Source organism: Oncorhynchus nerka, linkage group LG17, assembly GCF_034236695.1.
Source record: "Oncorhynchus nerka isolate Pitt River linkage group LG17, Oner_Uvic_2.0, whole genome shotgun sequence".
In the NCBI taxonomy this organism is placed as follows: Eukaryota; Metazoa; Chordata; class Actinopteri; order Salmoniformes; family Salmonidae; genus Oncorhynchus; species Oncorhynchus nerka.
Window position 1 is genome coordinate 46,080,675 of NC_088412.1, and position 23,116 is coordinate 46,103,790.

The window sequence follows — 23,116 nt, forward strand, 5'->3', positions numbered from 1 at the left end:
TTGGTTTGGAGGGAAGGTAGGTTGGTGGAGGGAAGGTAGTCTGGGGGTAGTTGGTGGGTATGTTGGTTTGGAGGGAAGGTCTTGGTGCTGGAGGGGGTCTGTAGGGGGGTGGTGGTGGGGTATGTGTTGGTTTGGAGGGAAGGTAGCTTGGTGGTGGAGGGAGGTCTGTAGGGGTGGTGGTGGGTATGTGTTGGTTTGGAGGGAAGGTAGCTTGGTGCTGGAGGGAGGTCTGTAGTGGGGGTGGTGGTGGGTATGTGTTGGTTTGGAGGGAAGGTAGGTTGGCGGTGGAGGGAGGTCTGTAGTGGGGGTGGTGGTGGGTATGTGTTGGTTTGGAGGGAAGGTAGGTTGGCGGTGGAGGGAGGTCTGTAGTGGGGGTGGTGGTGGGTATGTGTTGGTTTGGAGGGAAGGTAGGTTGGCGGTGGAGGGAGGTCTGTAGTGGGGGTGGTGGTGGGTATGTGTTGGTTTGGAGGGAAGGTAGGTTGGCGGTGGAGGGAGGTCTGTAGTGGGGGTGGTGGTGGGTATGTGTTGGTTTGGAGGGAAGGTAGGTTGGCGGTGGAGGGAGGTCTGTAGTGGGGTGGTGGTGGGTATGTGTTGGTTTGGAGGGAAGGTAGGTTGGTGCTGGAGGGAGGTCTGTAGTGGGGGTGGTGGTGGGTATGTGTTGGTTTGGAGGGAAGGTAGGTTGGCGGTGGAGGGGAATCTGTAGGGGTGGTGGTGGGCATGTGTTGGTTTGGAGGGAAGGTAGGTTGGTGCTGGAGGGAGGTCTGTAGTGGGTGTGGTGGTGGGCATGTGTTTGTTTGGAGGGAAGGTAGGTTGGTTCTGGAGGGAGGTCTGTAGTGGGGGTGGTGGTGGGCATGTGTTGGTTTGGAGGGAAGGTAGGTTGGCGGTGGAGGGGAATCTGTAGGGGTGGTAATGTGTTGGTTTTTACAGTAACGTAAAAAGGAATACCCTTTCACCGAGCAGCCCCGTTAAATATGCACACCACATGCATCAATCAAAACACAAAAAGGCTACTGACAAGCCTATACAATATGGAATCAATATGGTGAAAACGGTTTTTGATTAACAATACCCAACAATGTCAATGTTCTTGTTAATGAATAGCTTGTCATAAAACGTTCATCATTTCCAGTCAGACACAATGACTTATTGATTTGATTCACCCTGACAAGAAAAGCCTCCATTCACTTTTGAAAATTCCAATGGGCCCCATCTCATTCAAAAAATATATATAAAAACTCAAATAGGAATTGTTCTACTTTTTATTTCCAAGTTGCTTTAAAAAGAAAATGCCATGGATGGGGTCTGGATGGGGTCTGTAGGGGTGGTGGTGGTGGTTATGTATTGGTTTGGAGGGAGGGTAGCTTGGCGGTGGATGGGGTCTGTAGGGGTGGTGGTGGTGGTTATGTGTTGGTTTGGAGGGAGGGTAGCTTGGCGGTGGAGGGGGGTCTGTAGGGGTGTATCTTCATCAGGACATGTATCTCCTCTTTCAGTCTCTGGATCTCTAGGCGCTGCAGCTGGATGATGCGGTCCCCTTCGTCCTCCTCATTCAGACGGACCACCATGTTACTGGGGTTGGCCCTAGGAGACAGCAGGGCTGGGTATAGGGACCAAATACAGAGTGAGATCATGCAGGAGTTACTTTATTGGGAAGTAGAAGTAGACCAATAGGATTTTACCCTAAATTCTTAGGATTTACCCCAAACAACGTATGCCTTCTTGGGATGAAACAGTGACCAGACACCCACTTCTTAAGCACTTACAGTTGGAAGTTTACATACACCCAAGTCGGAAATTTACATACACTTTAGCCAAATACATTTAAACTCAGTTTTTCACAATTCCTGACATTTTATCTTCGTACAAATTCCCCGTCTTAGGTCAGTTAGGATCACCACTTTATTTTAACAATGTGAAATGTCAGAATAATAGTAGAGAGAATGATTTATTTCAGCTTTTATTTATTTCATCACATTCTCAGTGGGTCAGAAGTTTACATACACTCAATTAGTATTTGGTAGCATTGCCTTTAAATTGTTTAACTTGGGTCAAATGTTTCAGGTAGCCTTCCACAAGCTTCCCACAATAATACCTCATGATGCCTTCTATTTTGTGAAGTGCACATGTCGCTCCTGCAGCAAAGCACCCCCACAACATGATGCTGCCACCCCTGTGCTTCACGGTTGGGATGGTTTTCTTCAGCTTGCAAGCCTCCCCCTTTTTCCTCCAAACATAACAATGGTCATTATGGCCAAACAGTTCTATTTTTGTTTCATCAGACCAGAGGACATTTCTCCAAAAAGTACGATCTTTGTCCTCACGTGCAGTTGCAAACCGTAGTCTGGCTTTTTTATGGCGGTTTTGGAGCAGTGGCTTCTTCCTTGCTGAGCAGCCGTTCAGGTTATGTCGATATAGGACTCGTTTTACTGTGGATATAGATACTTTTGTACCCCTTTCCTCCAGCATCTTCACAAGGTCCTTTGCTGTTGTTCTGGGATTGATTTGCACTTTTCGCACCAAAGTACATTAATCTATAGGAGACAGAACGCGTCTCCTTCCTGAGCGGTATGACGGCTGCGTGGTCCCATGGTGTTTATACTTGCATACTATTGTTTGTACAGATGAACGTCGTACCTTCAGGCGTTTGGAAATTGCTCCCAAGGATGAACCAGACTGGTGGAGGTCTACAATTGTCTTTCTGAGGTGTTGGCTGATTTCTTTTGATTTTCCCATGATGTCAAGCAAAGAGGCTCTGAGGTAGGCCTTGGAATACATCCACAGGTAAACCTCCAATTGACTCAATTATGTCAATTAGCCTATCAGAAGTTTCTAAAGCCATGACATAATTATCTGGAATTTTCCAAGCTGTTTAAAGGCACAGTCAACTTAGTGTATGTCAACTTCTGACCCACTGGAATTGTGATACAGTGAATTAATAAGTGAAATAATCTGTCTGTAAACAATTGTTGGAAAAATGACTTGTATCATGCACAAAGTAGATGTCCAACCGAATTGCCAAAACTATAGTTTGTTAACAAGAAATTTGTGGAGTGGTTGAAAAACGAGTTTTAATGACTCCAACATAAGTGTATGTAAACTTCTGGATTCAACTGTATATGAATATAAAAGTTATTATACAGACTATACACACAGTGACACCCAGTGGCTAGAAATATGGACGCTCTACCTCAAAGAAAAGTTCAGGGAACTTAACTCAACCAATTTTTCCAATGAGTAGAACGCTGCACTCTATTCTCTTTCCTGTAAATCAGAGAGATGAGAGAGAAAGAGGTCACCTTTGAGTGTGTTGGTCTGCTTCAAGCCCTTCTTTCCCATCAGACTCTTGTAGTCATGGACCTGGGAGCGCGCCAGATGCAGCTGCCGCCGCAGGTCGTTGACCTCACTGATCAGAGTCACGTTCTCCTGTAGCAACCAATCAATTATCCAATTAAGCAATCAAGTAATCCAGTCAGTCAATTAGTCCGTCCGTCCGTCTGTCTGACAGCCAGTCAAGGACTACGACATTAAAACGACAAGCCTAGCTTTAGGGTGTCATTATAAATGGGAATGAAACCAAATCCACAAATCATATGAAAATAGTTTTGGGCACACAGACACACTTATCCACCTAACCCAATAGTCCTTTCTGAGAAGTCTCGTCTCTGTCACCTGCATGATCTTGACGTTGTCAGCATGGTGGACCACGCTGTCTTGGGCCAGCTTCCTCTTCAGGGACGCCACGTTCCTCTCCAGGTGGTCCCTTTGCCTAGCGTACTCCCTCTGGACGTTTGGGTCCACACTAACTTTATCCAGCTGAGAGACATGAAGAGCAGCCATTTAAAGATGTGTATTCATTCACTACTTCTTAACAGGAACACACAGTAGCCAACGCTGTCTCACCACGTCACTCTGCTGTGCGTAGCGGTCGTACAGGTCTCTGATGCTCTCCTTCAGCCTCTTGGGCTCTTGGATGAACCCCACACAGTTATGGAGGTCCGTCTTGAACCTGCGTACCAGGGCCTCCACATCTCTCACCTGAGAAGGAGAAGAAAGGAAACGTGAGGGATGGAGGTGAGACTGTGGGTGAAGATCGTGAACTTGTCAGACACATTGGGTGACACTGATATTCAGACAAAGATAAAGGCACAAATATAAATGTATGGACCTCTCTCTCTCTCTCTCTTGCTACATATACAGTACACACCTTCTGCAGGCCCTTGTGCATTTCCTTGTCAGTGGTGGTGAGTTTGAGCTTCAGCTCAGCGATGTCCAGCTCCCCCTGAGTGTTCTTCTTGTGGAAGGTATCCAGCTCCTCCTCCATCTACAAGTCACCGGAAGCCAATAGCCTTTTTACATCGTTTTTAAAAATACATTTAGCAGACACTCTTATCCAGAGCAACTCAGTTAGTGCAGTCATCTAATGACAGCTAGGCGAGACAGCCACATTATCACAGTCATGGTAAGTCATTTTTTTCTCTCGCATTAAGTAGTTATGTGTGAAGTCAGTGCTAGTAGGAAAATACAAGTGTGAGTGTAGGTAGAGTGTGTGTGTGTGTGTGTGTGTGGGGGGGGGGGGCATAGCTTTGATCTCCATATTCTCCACTCTCTTCCACCTCCCTCTATCTCACACAAATGATCTATAGGACTCATCTAAACCCTGATCAACCCTAAATCGATATGGACCCCAGTGCTCATTTCCATGTTGATGAAAAGGGCCTGAAGTTGGCAGGTGCTTTCAAAACATATCAATGGTGACAAGTACAAAAGTAGGAACTGATTTTTTTTTCTGTGAATATTGAATTCTCATTCTAATCAAAGGGACATTTCAGTTAGCCTACTGTGGACAACCGCCGATAGAATGCATGTATTCAAGGGACATTTCAGTTAGCCTACTGTGGACAACCGCCGATAGAATGTATGTATTCAAGGGATATTTCAGTTAGCCTACTGTGGACAACCGCCGATAGAATGCATGTATTCAAGGGACATTTCAGTTAGCCTACTGTGGACAACCGCCGATAGAATGCATGTATTCAAGGGACATTTCAGTTAGCCTACTGTGGACAACCGCCGATAGAATGCATGTATTCAAGGGACATTTCAGTTAGCCTACTGTGGACAACCGCCGATAGAATGCATGTATTCAAGGGACATTTCAGTGATGGTTTTCAACAATTTCAAAAATGGCAGTTATCCCGTTAAAGAGCTGATAAGGAGGAAGAAGAGAAGTCATCTTGTTTCACCTCGTGGATCTGCTCCTTCATCTCCTTGATATCATTCTCTCTGGGCTCTATTTGTTTCTTCAGCTCTTTGATCTTGTAGTCCAGGACAAATTTAAACTTCTCCAGCTCCTGGTTCTTCTTCTTCAGATCATAGATGCGTTTCTCCTACAGTACACAGGAACAGGACAAGACTTTAGCCTGGTCCCAGATCTGTTTGTGCTGTCTTGCCAACTCATTGTCACGCAACAACAATAGGAGTTGGTAAGAAAGCATAAATAGACTTCAGATCTCTGTATAAAGTTAAGTTTGTAGTCACACTAACAGACTACACATTTAACAGCCATGAGATTTTTATAGTCACTTTTTTCAAGTTCAATTATGTTCATGGTCCTCTTCCAAACTTTGATCCCATGAAATTGATAGGAAATGTAATTTTGTATAGGTAGTTCAACAATAAAAGCCCTTTGGTGATCGGCTGAATGTTCGGCTTAACTTCTGGGCAGCACCTCTTAATGTTCAAATGTATTATCGTTAGAGTCAAGCGAGCAAACCAGACAAGAGAGCATAGGAACAATGGATGCCAAGGTTATTGCTGCTGAATGTGAATCTTTATTCATGAAGAGGAAGGTGTTTCAAATGAACTGAGGGGATCCTCTTTTGATGCAGAACCATTTTGTTTGAATTTACTCCCTGTCCAATTAGCTGTTTGAAACCGTTTAATCTTGTGCGTGTGTGTGTGTGTGTGTGTGTGTGTGTGTGTGTGTGTGTGTGTGTGTGTGTGTGTGTGTGTGTGTGTGTGTGTGTGTGTAGGGGGTGATCTTTTCATAGGACAGCATCTGTGACATTTACACACTAATTAAGTTTCCCTGTATGCACAAAGAGCCAACAGAGAGAGATGCAAATGCCTTCCTCCCCTGTCTACCCCTCATAACGCTGATGGTAAAATATGTACATGCTCTTTAAGGGAAATAACACGCTACAGTGTCTCACACATCAATAGCGCTAACAGCAGCATGCGTGTTGTCAAGGAGGTTTTACGCGCTGGCACATGTTGTGCATGCCTGCGTGCATGCCTGCGTGCACGTGTGTGCACCTATATGCACGTACGCGTGTGTGCGTCTGTGAGTTCGTGCTCACAGAGCAGGTGTCTGAGTGGGATTAGTCATTAGTGGACCTTCACTACTCAAGGCTCAGTGCTGTTTTGCACCGGGGGGGGGGGGGGGGGGAGTCTTACAGTCACCTCGCCTGGTGTGATGCATGGCACTGGGACTCAGTCAGGATGAATGGCTGGCTGGAGGAGAGGAAACTTTTTGATGGACAATATATAACAGCGTATGAGTTGACTGTGTTTGATTCTGAGAGAGGGGCATGAGAACAAATTGAACTGGAACACAATCATACGAGTAGATCTCCATTGTACAAAACAGACTGTTGTTCCTTCCTCAGTGTTTTGACAGTTTCAGTGACGTCCAGTCACCTATACCTTCCATGTTTCTGTTCCAAAAGCCTCGCTGCTTTTGGAACAAAACTAACCCTCTCCTTTCCTCGGCATCTTGCTGTACCCCCTGCACCTCTTGAACCCCTCACCCCAGCCACTCACTCACCTTGTCTTGGATGGTCTCGTCCCTCTCCTGGATCGCTTTCTTCAGAGCCAGGATGTCCTTTTCCAAGGACTTGACGATGGCCTGTAGCTTCTGCTGCTCCAACTTCATCCTCTCCATCTCCACGTTGCTGTTGTCTATATCCTTCTGGAGGCTGCTGAACTGCAGTGTGTGTGTGTGTGTGTGTGAGGGAGGGAGGGAGGGGTAGAGGAGGAAAATGTCATCAGTCACCAGTCCTCATAACTCATTGTCCCTTACACAACGGTCATATTCTTTTTAGCTTCCATAACCCATAACAAGGCCTCCACATCCAACACCATATTGGATAGTAAAAATGGCCCGACTTGATCTAGGAAGAAAGGGAAGGAGACAAAAAAAGACAGAGAGAAGACGAGAAAAGACAACGTATAGACAGGGTGGGGCCGGGTGTATAGGACGGCTGAATGTGCAGAGGATCTGATTCAACGTCATCCCTTTCCATTAAAGTGATCCCTGGGATATTGAGTGAGCATGCAGAGGGAGCGCATTAGAGCCTAACTGTGGACAGACGGACATGCCCTGCTTGCAGTCTGATTGGCTGTAATTATGATCTACCACACTGCAGGCTGGGAGAGAAGAGCTGACTGGGAGGTGTGATGAAAAGGCAGGCAGGGGCTAGGTGGGAGAGGGTTGAGTGGGGTGTGTAGGATGGGATGGGACTTGGAAGCAAAGTAGGGGTGAATCTTGCATCCTCCCGTTCTCTCCCCACTTCCTTCTCAAATTATCAGAGGAAAGCGAGGAGAGCGTTGGAGAGGAGCCTCTGATCTTCACCTCCAATTGCTCTCCTCTTATCCCTCTGATGTTCTGAGAAGAAGGCAAGAGGACAAAAGGACAAAAGGAATCAAGGAAACTTTTGAGAGAGATTGGAGGAGTGGGAGCGAGAAGATCATGTCTCTACCTTCTTCTTCATGATGCCGGTGTCTCTCTTCATGCGCATGTTGGTCTCCCTCTCGTCCCTCAGCCACCTCTCGTAGCGGACCCTGATGTCCTGGATCTCCCTGTCCCCATCCTCCTCCATCTGCTTCCTGCTCTCCTCAAACTCCCTCGCCTGGATACGAGACTCCTCCTGGCACTACAGAGGGTAGGGAGGGAGCGAGAAATAAGTGGGAGATGGTAGAACAAGCTTCCCTCTGACACTAGGACAGCAGAGTCCCTGTCCATCTTTCGAAAACATCTGAAACCCTACCCTCTTCAAAGAGTAACTTAAATATTCCCACAGCAACCACCCCTCACCCCCCACAAAAAATAAACACCCTTACCCTTGCCTTTCATGTACTAATACTTAACTTTGTTCTACCAGTACTGGTTTTGCTGATAGCTACTTTATTTAAAAAAATACTGAGATGTGGATGTCTCAAGTAGCTACACTATACAGTATATATACATGCATGTAGACACCCCTTCAAATTAGTGGATTTGGCTATTTCAGCCACACCCGCTGCTGATAGGTGTATAAAATTGAGCACACAGCCATGCAATCTCCATAGACAAACAGTGGCAGTAGAATGGTCTTACTGAAGAGCTCAGTGAATTTCAACGTGGCACCATCATAGGATGCCACCTTTCCAACAAGTCAGTTTGTCAAATTTCTGCCCTGCTAGAGCTGCCCCCGTCAACTGTAAGTGCTGTTATTGTGAAGTGGAAACATCTAGGAGAAACGAAGCGAAGTGGTAACACAAGCTCACAGGATGGGACTGCTGAGTGCTGAAGCGTGTAGCGTGTAGCGTGTACCTCGTCTGTCCTTGGTTGCAACACTCACTACCGAGTTCAAAACTGCCCCTGGAAGCAATATCAGCACAAAAACTGTTTGTCGGGAGCTTCATAAAATGGGCTCCCATGGCCGAGCAGCCACACACAACCCTAAGATCACCATGCGCAATGCCAAGCGTTGGCTGGAGTGGTGTAAAGCTCACCTCCATTAGACTCTGGAGCAGTGGAAACGCGTTCTCTGCAGTGATGAATCTGCAGTGATGAACCTTCTGGCAGTCCGACGGGTGAATCTGGGTTTGGCAGATGCCAGGAGAACGCTAATTGCCCTAATGCATAGTGCCAAATGTAAAGTTTGGTGGAGGAGGAATAATGGTCTGTGGCTGTTTTAGTTCCAGTGAATGGAAATCTTAACGCTACAGCATACAATGACATTCAACGGTTCTGTGCTTCCAACTATGTGGCAACAGTTTGGGGAAGGCTCTTTCCTGTTTAAACATGACAATGCCCCCCATGCACAAAGCGAGGTCCATACAGAAATGGTATGTAGAGATCGGTGTGGAAGACTGGCCTGCACAGAGCCCTGACCACAACCCCATCAAACACCTTTGGGATGAATTGGAACGCCGACTACAAGCCAGGCCTAATCGCCCAACAATCAGTGCCCGACCTCACTAATGCTCTTGTGGCTGAATGGAAGCAAGCCCCCGCAGCAGTATTCCAACATCTAGTTGACATGCTTCCCAGAAGAGTGGAGGCTGTTATAGCAGCAAAGGAGGGGACAATCTCCATATTAATGCCCATGATTTTGGAAAGAGATGTTTTGACGAGCAGGTGTCCACATACTTTTGGTCATGTGGTGTATCTTAAGATGAACGCACTAACAGTTAGTCGCTCTGTATTTAAAAAGAAAAATGTGATCGAGAAAGAAAAAGGGAAGGCGAAAGAGGTAGCAAATCTCTCTCTCTCTCTACAGAGTTAAATATTAAGGTGATTATGCAGGCCCTGTGGAGAGCTACAAAGGGGAACTTAGAGTCAATGGTAGAAGGTTGGGAAGGCCCAATTATGTTACGTCAACAGTATACTTCTCCATGTACTATTTAGATTCTTTTTTTGTAATATTTTTTTGTTAATTTCAGCAGATGCTCTTATCCAGAGCAACTTACAGTAAAGAGTGAGGCCATACATTTCTATACTGCCCCCCGTGGGAATTGAACCCACAACCCTGGCGTTGCAAGCGCCGTGCTCTACCAACTGAGCCACAAGAGATGAAGGACGAAACTGTCAAGAGTACTTGAGCAGAATATAAACTATTGAACTGAAACTGCTCACTCAGAATGGCTCTGTTCTAGAGATACTGGGGTCATTCTTACATGAGAAGTCTCGTTTTGCTACTCTCTCTCGGGGATATGGCCGCTCTTTGCGCTTTCTTTTTTAATCTAGAGTGGTCGGTATCTCAGCGCAAATCCATGCCGGGGATTTCTATTCTGCTCTCTACAGGGCGGAAGACTGTGACTCTGTGTGCACTGCACAGTTCCTTCAAGGACTTCCTAAACTGGACCCTGAGCAGAGAGCTGCTTAGGACTCGGACATTACTCTGCAGGAACTGTCCACTGCAGTTATACAGATCTCCTCTGGTCTCCCTGGTATTCATGGTTTGCCATCAGACTTTTTACAAACGTTTCTGGGAATGTATTGGGTGGGGGGGAATGAAGTGTTCTGTGAATCCTTTCAGGAGGGTTCTCTTCCAGTGTCTTGTCAACTTGCTGTGCTTTCGTGATTATTTCTTGAGTATGACATCTGAGGGCTAAATGGTAATGTGATGTATTGTAGTGTGGGGTCTTTACCCAATAAAGGGGATCTTAAAATATATTCTCTCTCTCTCTCTCTCTCTCTCTCTCTCTCTCTCTCTCTCAGAATGAAATAATGAGGTGGTTATGCAGGCCCAGTGTTGCGCCCCCCACATACCCCACCCCGCCACTCACACCCCCATTAGCAATGATGGGAGTTGACGTCGTATTTCCTTAAAGATTCCGTAGACATCCTCGATTGGAGAACCTGGTGCTCCGATATTCATTTGTCTCTTCGCTTCCAATCAGTGTCACAGCAGGGAGGAGAGGAGAAAGGGAGGACAGAAAGGAGGGTGAAGGTTGCCACTAAATGCCTGACTCGACTACATCGCCTTGAAGTAAAGCCAGGAGTTTTTCCGGACCACATGATCTGACCAGGGAGAACTCTGGGCGCTAACCCCAGGTTATTCCTGGTGAGGGGAAAAGACAGGACCCTATCTGTGAGGACTCTATATAAAGCCGCAGATTCCACCTCCAAACGTCCCCATGCAACCCCTTGACATCCTAGTATCCACTACCTGCTCCAGCACCAGTAGTTTCTCCTGCATCTTTCCCTCGTAGTAGAGGGTGAGCTCCTCCAGGGCAGCAGTCTTGCTCTCGTCCATCTGCTGCAGCTGCTTTTCGTAGTCCTGCTGCATCTGCTGAGACTTGAACTGCAGCTCCTGGTACTTCTCATATTCCAGCATCAACTTCTGACTGTTGGCCGATTCTAGGGGAACGCAGAGAGAGACAGAGAGGATATCCAATGAGGACCCTGGATCAAACACAGTCAATGCTATCATGTGCTGCTGTCAATGTACACACTGCAATGGGAGTCATTCGAGTCTCATTCAAGTCTCTTAACTACAAACTTAAAGGTCACTTTTGTTTTCTTCTGAAAGATGGACAAGAACTGAGAATAGCATAGAATAGAACAGAATATAACAGAACGTACCCATATCCTGCAGCTCTTTGGAGTGTTTCTCCATGACCTCGAACATGGTCTCCTGATTAGCTACCTCCATATTGTCTCTCTCTGTCTTCAGGATCTGAAGGGAGAGATGGACAGAGGGATGAAGACAGGTGGAGAGGGATCTCTCTGCACATGCACCTCACTGAGGAGTTTACCTTACGCCAGCCCAGCCAGAGCCACTTTCAATTCTCATTTCCATGTATCGATCTAGCAGTAGCTCTTATCAAGGCCGACTCTTACAAGGCAAAGTACACTCAGTGCATACCATAATGAGAGTAGAACACTTTTGAAAGTTAAACCGTGTTAAAAGTATTATACTGAGCTACACGCTTAGAAAAAAAGGTGCCAAGTAGAACCATAAATGGTTCTTCGTTTTGTTCCTTTTTGGTGCTAGGTAGAACCATTTGCAGAAGGTTCTACCTAGAATGTTCTTTATAATCAACCAATCATTGTACATGGAAAAACATAGATATTTCAACAAACTATTCTGAAAATCACCCTTCATTAGCGCATGCTGTGAAATATGATATATGGTTCTATGTAGAACCCTTCTTGCCTTACAAAGAATTATCCTCCAAAAACGGTCCCTTAGGATGTTAAAGGTTCTAGGTAGAACTCTATCCCCCAACAAAGAACCCTTTTGTGAGACCCTTTTGTTCCGAAGACAGTACAGTAAACAGACTCAGAGTTATTTGGTACAAGGTAAATCAAATGTTAGGGGCAATTGAGACCACTTGAACTAGGCCGATTACTTTTTTATATATATATATATATATAAGGAACGTACAATACATCTGTTTCAGTAACAGTAGCTGGGGTCAAATGTAACTCCTGAAAAATAAACCAAATACATTCACTTAACTTTAAAAAAAAACGAATGTTTATGAATTATCATAGACATAAGTAATGCTTTTGAAATAAATATTATTATTTATATATACGCCCACAAAAATACTACAGTTTACTATAGAATACTACAGTACTTACAATAGAAATCTTTAGTAAACTGTAGAATACTATACTACACCCTGCAATATCCCTCAATCATGTCAGTGGAGGGTGCTGAGTGGACAACAGCTCATAATAATGTCCTGAACGGAGCAAATGGAATGGCATCAAACACCTGGAAACCTTGTGTTTGATGAACAGTATTTGATACCATTCCACTGATAACTCTCCAGTCGTTACCACGAGCCCGTTCTCCCCAATTAAGTTACCACCAACCTCCTGTGGATCATGTGTAGTACTAACAACAGAATGTTGTAGTATACTGTAGAGCAGGTATTCCCAAACTGGGGAGTACATTTATATTTTCCAACGGGGCTATACATTTGGGTGAGTTCTTTTTCTTGCCAGAGTAGCCTCGTTTCACTGCCAAAAATAAAATGAAACCATCAAGTGTTCAGCGAAATAACAACACAATGTCAAATACAGGAAGCCAAGTCAAATAATTAAAATCCAATCACATTAACCGTTACTCTCTCGCAGAAATTTAGAAAACGAAACATGACAATTTTAAAAATAAGACAGGAGTTTTTTAAATAGTAAGACATGTATAAAAGCAACAGAGACCATTAATAAGAAGGGGTTAGAAGCGTCTTATATGGTGAGCTACCGAGTGGCTAGGACAGGCAAGCCCCATACTATTGTGGAGAACTTAATTCTTCCTGCTACCGCGGATATGGCTGGGACAATGCTGGGGGAAAAAGGCCCCAAACAACTATATAGACAATGCCTTCATCAAACAACACTGTTTCACAATGCTTCAGTGATATTGCAGGAGATGTTTTGAAACAATTACTGCTTCGTATACGAGCCAGTGAATTATATGCGTTACAGCTGGATGAGTCAACAGACGTGGCGGGCCTGGCACAGCTCCTGGTATATGTCCGTTGCATTCATGGGGGCTCAATTAAGGAAGACATCCTCTTCTGGAAATCAGGACAACATGATAGGATATTTTTTAAAGTACTGGACATCTTTGTGACATCAAATGGACATTGGTGGTCAAGATGTGTTGGTATCTGTACTGATGGCGCAAAAGCCATCACAGGGAGACATAGTGGAGTGGTAACGCACGTGCAAGCAGTTGCTCCCGACGCGGCAGCATCCACTGAGAGGCTCTTGCTGCCAAGGGAATGCCTGAGGTCTTATTGTCAGGACCGGCCGGGGGAGTGGGCAGCGTTCGTGCCCTGGGCAGAGATGGCCCAGAACTCGCTCCGCCACTCCTCCACTAACCTCTCCCTCTTTCAGTGTGTACTGGGGTATCAGCCGGTTCTGGCTCCTTGGCATCAGAGTCAGACCGAGGCTCCTGCAGTGGACGACCGACCTGCGGTGGACGACGCCGCCCATGTTCACCTTCAGCGCGCCATGCTGTGCCAGAAATCCGGCGCAGACCGTCACCGCAGTGAGGCGCCGGTGTTCACACCGGGGGACCGGGTCTGGCTCTCGACCCAAAACCTGCCCCTCCGCCTGCCCTGCCAGAAACTGGGCCGCGGTTTGTGGGGCCATTTAAAGTCCTGAGGAGACTGAACGAGGTGAGTTACAGGTTACAGCTCCCCCCCCGATTACCGTATTAACCCCTTGTTCCATGTGTCTCTCCTCAGGCCGGTGGTGGCTGGCCCGCTCCAGGAGTCTGAGGTGCGGGAGGTTCCTCCGAGGGGGCCCCGGCGTACTCCGTTCGTTCCATACTGGATTCGAGGCGTTGGGCAAGGGTACTTCAGTACCTTGTGGACTGGGAGGGGTATGGTGGGTTCCGGTGGAGGAGGTGTTGGACCCTTCAATGCTGCGGGAGTTCCACCGTCTCCGTCCGGATCGCCCCTACGCCTCACCCTCCGGGTCGTCCTGGAGGCCGATGTCAGCATGCTGCTGGAGGGAGGGGGGGGGGTACTGTCACGACTTCTACCAAAGTCAGTTCCTCTCCTTGTTCGGGCAGTGTTCGGCGGTAGACGTCACCGCTCTTCTAGCCATCGCCGATCCACTTTTCCATTTGTATTGTCTTGTTTTCCCACACACCTGGTTTTCATTTCCCACATTACGTGTTGTGTATTTAACCCTCTGTTCCCCCCGTGTCTTTGTGTGGTATTGTTTGTTTGTAAGTACTTGTGCACATGTCGACTGGTGCGCGTCAGGTTTTGTACCTAAGCTGTTATTTTCTTGATGCTGTTGGTTTTGGAACTAAACTGCTCCGGCTATTACCTAGTTCTGCTCTCCTGCATCTAACTTCCCTGCCACCAGTTACGCACCGCTTACAACTGAGACTCTCTCCAATACAACCCAACATTACAGAGTTAAGTGCATCCTCTCAAGCACACCCCTCTCATTAACCTGTGGTGAGGTATTCACAATTTTTGATGAACAAATATGGTTTTATATGTAAGATGGCTAAATAAAGAGCTAAATTATTTATTATTATTATTATAATATTATTATTTGTGCCCTGGTCCTATAAGAGCTATTTTGTATTTACTATAGGGTTTTTGCAGACTGTAGTATTTTGTAGTATTTACTATAGGGTTTTTGCGGACTGTAATATACTGTACTATTTACTGTAGCGTTTTTGCAGACATTACTGTAGTATTTACAATAGGGTTTTTGCGGACTGTAATATACTGTACTATTTACTGACTGTAATATACTGTACTATTTACTGTAGCGTTTTTGCAGACATTACTGTAGTATTTACTGTATTTTTGCAGGGTTTTACTGTAGCGTTTTTGCAGACATTACTGTAATTTACAATAGGGTTTTTTGACTGTAATATACTATTTTACTGTAGCGTTTTTGCAGACATTACTGTAGTATTTACAATAGGGTTTTTGCGGACTGTAATATACTGTAGTATTTACTATAGGGTTTTTGCAGACATTACTGTAGTATTTACTGTAGCGTTTTTGCAGACATTACTGTAGTATTTACAATAGGGTTTTTGCGGACTGTAATATACTGTACTATTTACTGTAGCGTTTTTGCAGACATTACTGTAGTATTTACTATAGGGTTTTTGCGGACTGTAATATACTGTACTATTTACTGTAGCGTTTTTGCAGACATTACTGTAGTATTTACTATAAGGTTTTTGTTGTATTATCTTCGACATAGAAGTGGAGGTTTTCTCCTTGAGGAGAAACTCACTCTCATTCTTATGTTTAATAAATGTATCGTATAGTGTGTGTGTGGCAGGCTCACAATGTTGGCAAAAAAACATATGTTTTGTATTTCTTTGGTTTTGGCCGAGTGTGGTTCCCAATCAGAGGCAGCTGTCTATCGTTGTCTCTGATTGGGAATCATACTTAGGTAGCCTGTTTTCCCACCTATGTTGTGGGATCTTGTTGTTTTTTTAGCTCTGTGAAGCCAGCAGAACGTGACGTTCGTTATTCCGTTTGTTATTTTTGTTTGGTGTTCTGAGTATTAAAGATCATGAACACTTGCCACGCTGCACCTTGGTCTACTTCTTCAGACGATCGTCACAGAAGATCCCACCACAAAAAGACCGAGCAGCGTTTTCTGGAGGAATGGACATGGGAGGAGATACTGGAAGGCAAGGGAACCTGGGCACAGGCTGGAGAATATCGCTGTCCTAAGGAGGAGCTAGAAGCAGCAAAGGCGGAACGGCGAAGATACGAGCAGTTGGCACGACGAAGCATGCACGAGAGGCAAAGGCAATCTTTTGGGGGAGGCACACGGGGAGATTGGCGGAGTCAGGTTATAGACCTGAGCCAACTCATCATGCTTGCCGTGTTTCCGGTGCGTCTCCACAGCCCAGTACGTCCTGTGCCAACGCCCCACAGTTGCGGGGCTAGGGTGAGCATCCAGTCAGGACGGGTTGTGCCAGCTCTGCGCTCCAGACCTCCAGTGCGGCTCCACGGCCCAGTATATCCTGTGCCAGCTCCACGAACCCAACCTCCAGTGATGATCCGAGGCCCGAAGCCTCCAGTGATGATCCGAGGCCCGAAGCCTCCAGTGATGATCCATGGCCTGACGCCTCCAGTGATGATCCATGGCACGAAGCCTCCAGTGATGATCCATGGCCCGACGCCTCCAGTGATGATCCATGGCACGAAGCCTCCAGTGATGATCCATGGCCCGACGCCTCCAGTGATGATCCATGGCACGAAAGCCTCCAGTGATGATCCATGGCATGAAGCCTCCAGTGATGATCCATGGCCCGGAGCCGCCATGTTTTTGTTTGGTGTTCTGAGTATTGAAGATCATGAACAGTTACCACGCTGCACCTTGGTCTACTTCTTCAGACGATCGTCACATATAATTAATGTGTAATTCGTACAATCCTAAAGTTAATATAACTTTTTTTCATCATTGGCTGCTTGGCTAGGGTTTATTTTAACACTGCATTACAATTGCCACCAACCCAGTAGAAATGACAAAATCTCATGTGCCCAGCAAGGGACAACAATAGTGACATGTCAAATATTTCAATGTCAATGTTTAGCCAACATATAGTGATGAAAATGACGATAGTTTGAATTCTTGAACATTAATGCTCAAGACAGTATAAGAAAAATGCAGCAGTCGTAAAAACGACTTTCACCTGCAAATAGTGAGGGAGAGAACCTAAATGGGCATGTGCTGAGAGAGTTTCATCACTCTAGCTTGTTTCTGTTTGGAGAAATTCAAGGTCCCTTTTACAATTGCCCCCGGTCTCCCATACTAGTTCATACCATATTAGTGTTTATCTCAGAGTTTATTTACCATCTAAATGTAGCTTCATTACTCTAATTTACTAAATGAATTGAATCAAATTGATGAGTACTATCATGCCTGCTCTCCCTCCCTGGCACTCGAGGGCGCCAGGCTGCTCATCATTACGCACACCTGTCACCATCAGCACTTCTTTGGACTCATCTGTACGCCATTACTTTGTTGAATGCCACCTCCTATATCTGTCTGTTTCTCAGTTTGATCGCTGTGTCAGCATTACTTTCGTTATGTTTCCCCTGTCCAGACGCTGTCCTTGTTTGTTTCATGTCGGTTATTTATTAAAATGAATTATTTATTTAGTTAAGTTGTTTAAGGTAGGTAACTGATTATGTTTGAAGCCCTGTCTGTCTCGCCTGTATGTTGGTCTTGAGCGACTCCATCTGCCGAACAAACGTAGTTGACAGCTCCTTGGTCTTTTCGTTGTAGTTCATGTCCTTCAGACGGAGCTGGTACTCATTCTCCATCTTCAGCTCCTCCACACGTGTCTTCAGCTCTAACATCACCTGGTTCTGTCATAGAAGGAGAGGATGTAGTGAGGGAGAGAATGAGCGAGGGACAAGGTAGAGAGAGAGAAGAAGAGTAGTAGCAGTGAAGTGAAGTGAGTGGGAGAAGAGAGAAAAGGAGGCATGAGAGCAGGGGAGGAGAGGGGGAGGAAGAGGAGAGGACGAGAGGACAGGAGGACAGGGATAATGTGATTAATCAGGTTAGAGTAGGAGTGACCATGGCCCTCGCAAACCTACAATAATGGAACACACCCAACCCATGTATCAAGTCAGTGTAATGCTACAAAAATCCCCATGGTGGGCTACCTTCTCCTCCAGGTCTGACTTGGTGATGAGGATCTCCTCAGCGTAGGTGATCTCCTTGTCTCTCTTCAGGCCGCGGCCCTCCTTGTCTATGATCTTCCAGATGAGCAGACAGCCGTCCTCAGAAACCGTCAGTAGGTACTGGTCATCAAAAGTGATCACCATCTGAACACAGAGAGGACACACACTTCAACACCTCCGTTCAGTTCCTTCGGAAAGTATTCAGACACCTTGACTTTTTCCACATTATGTTACGTTACAGCCTTATTCTTAAATGGACTAAATAAAACTTTTCCTCGTCAATCTACACACAATACCTCATTATGACAAAGCAAAAGGCGATTAGAAATAATAAAAAACTGAAATTGAGCTCAGGTGCATCTTGTTTCCATTGATCATCCTTAAGATGTTTCTACAACTTGATTGAAGTCCACCTGTAGTAAATTCAATTGATTTGACAATATTTGGAAAAGGCACACATCTGTCTATATAAGGTCCCACAGTTGACAGTGCATGTCAGAGCAAAAACCAAGCCATGAGGTGGAAGGAATTGTCCATAGAGCTCCCAGACAGGATTGTTTCGAGGCACAGATCTGGGGAAGGGTACCAAAACATTTCTGCAGCATTGAAGGTCCCCAAGAACACAGTGGCCTCCATCATTCTTAAATGGAAGAAGTTTGGAACCACCAAGACTCATCCTAGAGCTGGCCACCCGGCCAAACTGAGCAATCGGGAGAGAAGTGCCTTGGTCAGGGAGGTGACCAAGAACCAGATGGTCACTCTGACAGAGCTCCAGAGTTCCTCTGTGAAGATGGGAGAACCTTCCAGAAGGACAACCATCTCTGCAGCACTCCACCAATCAGGTCTTTATGGTAGAGTAGCCAGATGGAAGCCACTCCTCAGGAAAATGTACATGACAGCCCGCTTAGAGTTTGCCAAAAGACACCTAAAGACTCTCACACCGTGAGAAACAAGATCCTCTGGTCTGATGAAACCAAGACTGAACTCTTTGAACTGAATGCCAAGTGTCACATCTGGAGGAAACCTGGCACCATCCCTAGGGTGAAGCATGGTGGTGGCAGCATCATGCTGTGGGGATGTTTTTCAGCGGCAGGGACTGGGAGACTAGTCAGGATCGAGGGAAAGATGAACAGAGCTAAGTACAGAGAGATCTTTGATGAAAACCTGCTCCAGAGCCCTCAGGACCTCAGACTGGAGTGAAGGTTCACCTTCCAACAGGACAATGACCCTAAGCACACAGCCAAGACAACGCAGAAGTGGCTTCGGGACAAGTCTCTGAATGTCCTTGAATGGCCCAGCTAGAGCCCGGACAGGAAACCCGTTCGAACATTTCTGGAAAGACCTGAAAATAGCTGTGTCGCTACGCGCCCCATCCAACCTGACAGAGCTTGAGAGGATCTGCAGAGAAGAATGGGAGAAACTCGCCAAATACAGGTGTGTCAAGCTTGTAGGGTCATACCCAAGAAGACTCATGGCTGGAATCACTGCTAAAGGTGTTTCAACAAAGTACTGAGTAAAGGGTCTGAATACTTACGTAACTGTGATATTTCAGTGTTACATTTTTTATACAAAAAAAACAGTTTTTGCTTTGTCATTATGGGGTATTGTGTGTAGATTGATGAGGGAAAAACTATTTGAATCATTTTTAGAATAAGGCTGTAATGTAACAAAATGTGGACAAAGTCAAGGCGTCTGAATACTTTCCCGAATGCACTCAAATCAATGGCCTTTGCCATCAATCTTGAATTCAGCGCGTCATCAAAAATCTAATCAAGTCCAATTTTATTGGTCACATACACCTATTTAGCAGATGTTATTGCGGGTGTAGCGAAATGCTTGTAAAACAGGTTGTGTTGGTTTTTCTGTTGTTGTGGTTCATTACACAGTAATCGCTCAAATTGTGATCCGTTGTGTAGTGTTCCATTACAATGCACAGTATTTGACTGTTTTGTGAAGGTATTGCAAGTCTTACCTTGGTGACAGGTGAAGAGTGGGCCTGGTACTCGATCCAGTCCTTCTGGGTGGACAGGGGGTACTTGATGGCCCTGATGGTTCCGATGGAGGTCCCAGTGAAGAGCGTGCGCCCAGAACGGGACATAGCGATGGTGGTGTAAGCCACATCTTCAGCGGGCACTTCACGTAGGATCTGACAGAGAGAGAGAAGGGACAGCCAGGGGATGAGGACACAGTGGATGTGCATATAAAGGCTACCAATTTTTTTTATTTATTTAACCTTTATTTAACCAGGAAAAGCCCATATAAAGACTACCATATAAAGGGATCTATCAAGGGATGGCGAGAAACAAATGCAGCAGAGGTAAAGTGTTGTTAACATTCATGAATAACATTAGCGTTATTATGCCAGCCTCACCCAGGAGTGTACATGCACATTTTTTAAGTAGAACTAAGTTACCCCGAGGGACTCATTTATTGAAGTGGATATTCTGTCAGTGAAAGTTGTTTACTTCACCAACACTTGGAATGCAAATAGCCTAATGGGGAAGGATGAAGGCATCCAACATCCCACAAAACCACTGATCTATTCAGGACTGGATAAAACTCTTCCAAATTGAGATGTTTATGATTGTTGTGGGTGCTTCTCTCCAAGCTCCGGCAGCCCAGAATAACTCAAAGGGCCTCTGATTATTTTCACAGACTGTCAGAAAGACGGCCGTCAACTCTCTGGCCCCAGTCATTATGACGGAGAGGGAAACACTATTTATTTCCCTTTCAGAACTTCACTTCACACAGCTGGAAACTGACACCATCAAAAAATGTAATGAAGAGTTAAGGGAAATAAAATATGAACTCAAAACAGTCAGCATAGTACCGCTCTCGAAGGAAACTTCTGCACACTAAGAATAAGAAGATACTTTAGAACTGGCTAATAAGTTCTAACTGCACCCCTCAATTATTAAAACCATCTTATAGCTATTATTATAGCCGGATCCTCAAAATGTTCTACAGCTGCACCATCGAGAGAATGGTTGCATCACCGCCTGGTATGGCAACTGCTTGGCATCTGACCGTAAAGGCGCTACAGATATCCAGGACCTATATACCTGGTGGTGTCAGAGAAAGGCCTCCAAAAATGTCAAAGACTCCAGTCCCGGCAAGCAGTACCGAAGCGCCAAGTCTAGGAGCAAAAGGCTCCTTAACAGCTTCTACCCCCAAGCCATAAGACTGCTTAAAAATTAATCAAATGGCCACCTGGACTATATACATTGACAACCCCCCCCCCCCCCCCACCTTTGTTTTTACACTGCTGCTACTCGCTGTTTATTATCTACGCAGTCACTTTACAAATGACCTCGACTAACCTGTACCCCTGCACGGTACCGGTACCCCCTGTATATAGCCTTGTTATTGTTATGTCATTTTCTTGTGTTACTTCTTTATTTTTTTACTCTACTACACCTGTTGTATTCAGCATTTCACGGTAAGGTCTACTACACCTGTTGTATTCAGCATTTCACGGTAAGGTCTACTACACCTGTCGTATTCAGCATTTCACGGTAAGGTCTACTACACCTGTCTATTCGGCATTTCACGGTAAGGTCTACTACACCTGTTGTATTCAGCATTTCACGGTAAGGTCTACTACACCTGTTGTATTCAGCATTTCACGGTAAGGTCTACTACACCTGTCGTATTCAGCATTTCACGGTAAGGTCTACTACACCTGTTGTATTCAGCATTTCACGGTAAGGTCTACTACACCTGTCGTATTCAGCATTTCACGGTAAGGTCTACTACACCTGTCGTATTCAGCATTTCACGGTAAGGTCTACTACACCTGTCGTATTCAGCATTTCACGGTAAGGTCTACTACACCTGTCGTATTCAGCATTTCACGGTAAAGTCTACTACACCTGTTGTATTCAGCATTTCACGGTAAGGTCTACTACACCTGTGGTATTCAGCATTTCACGGTAAGGTCTACTACACCTGTTGTATTCAGCATTTCACGGTAAGGTCTACTACACCTGTCGTATTCAGCATTTCACGGTAAGGTCTACTACACCTGTCGTATTCAGCATTTCACGGTAAGGTCTACTACACCTGTCTATTCGGCATTTCACGGTAAGGTCTACTACACCTGTTGTATTCAGCATTTCACGGTAAGGTCTACTACACCTGTTGTATTCAGCATTTCACGGTAAGGTCTACTACACCTGTCGTATTCAGCATTTCACGGTAAGGTCTACTACACCTGTTGTATTCAGCATTTCACGGTAAGGTCTACTACACCTGTCGTATTCAGCATTTCACGGTACTACTACACCTGTTGTATTCAGCATTTCACGGTAAGGTCTACTACACCTGTCGTATTCAGCATTTCACGGTAAGGTCTACTACACCTGTCGTATTCAGCATTTCACGGTAAGGTCTACTACACCTGTCGTATTCAGCATTTCACGGTAAGGTCTACTACACCTGTCGTATTCAGCATTTCACGGTAAAGTCTACTACACCTGTTGTATTCAGCATTTCACGGTAAGGTCTACTACACCTGTGGTATTCAGCATTTCACGGTAAGGTCTACTACACCTGTTGTATTCAGCATTTCACGGTAAGGTCTACTACACCTGTCGTATTCAGCATTTCACGGTAAGGTCTACTACACCTGTCGTATTCAGCATTTCACGGTAAGGTCTACTACACCTGTTGTATTCAGCATTTCACGGTAAGGTCTACTACACCTGTCGTATTCAGCATTTCACGGTAAGGTCTACTACACCTGTTGTATTCAGCATTTCACGGTAAGGTCTACTACACCTGTTGTATTCAGCATTTCACGGTAAGGTCTACTACACCTGTTGTATTCAGCATTTCACAGTAAGGTCTACTACACCTGTTGTATTCAGCATTTCACGGTAAGGTCTACTACACCTGTCGTATTCAGCATTTCACGGTAAGGTCTACTACACCTGTTGTATTCGGCATTTCACGGTAAGGTCTACTACACCTGTCGTATTCAGCATTTCACGGTAAGGTCTACTACACCTGTTGTATTCAGCATTTCACGGTAAGGTCTACTACACCTGTCGTATTCAGCATTTCACGGTAAGGTCTACTACACCTGTGGTATTCAGCATTTCACGGTAAGGTCTACTACACCTGTTGTATTCAGCATTTCACGGTAAGGTCTACTACACCTGTCGTATTCAGCATTTCACGGTAAGGTCTACTACACCTG

The 23,116-nt window shown here is 45.4% G+C and overlaps 1 protein-coding gene and 1 non-coding gene across 2 annotated transcripts in view; both read right to left on the reverse strand.

Moving 5' to 3' along the window:
• Positions 1–1,241: 1,241 nt before the first annotated feature.
• Positions 1,242–23,116, reverse strand: part of LOC115145328 (cilia- and flagella-associated protein 57-like) — a 28,774-nt gene continuing 6,899 nt past the window's right edge. Inside the window, exons 9-21 of the mRNA XM_029686817.2 lie at positions 19,889–20,062; positions 17,899–18,060; positions 17,443–17,598; positions 11,351–11,444; positions 10,935–11,125; positions 7,758–7,931; positions 6,824–6,982; positions 5,241–5,384; positions 4,202–4,318; positions 3,898–4,032; positions 3,667–3,810; positions 3,294–3,420; positions 1,242–1,594 (exon numbers count right to left, since the gene is read on the reverse strand). Of these exons, the coding sequence (XP_029542677.1) occupies positions 1,401–1,594; positions 3,294–3,420; positions 3,667–3,810; positions 3,898–4,032; positions 4,202–4,318; positions 5,241–5,384; positions 6,824–6,982; positions 7,758–7,931; positions 10,935–11,125; positions 11,351–11,444; positions 17,443–17,598; positions 17,899–18,060; positions 19,889–20,062 (1,971 nt within the window). The 3' untranslated portion in view covers positions 1,242–1,400. The remainder of the gene's footprint in view (positions 1,595–3,293; positions 3,421–3,666; positions 3,811–3,897; positions 4,033–4,201; positions 4,319–5,240; positions 5,385–6,823; positions 6,983–7,757; positions 7,932–10,934; positions 11,126–11,350; positions 11,445–17,442; positions 17,599–17,898; positions 18,061–19,888; positions 20,063–23,116) is intronic.
• Positions 9,763–9,843, reverse strand: trnaa-ugc (transfer RNA alanine (anticodon UGC)). The gene has a single exon. It is a non-coding gene; the product is annotated as a tRNA-Ala (tRNA).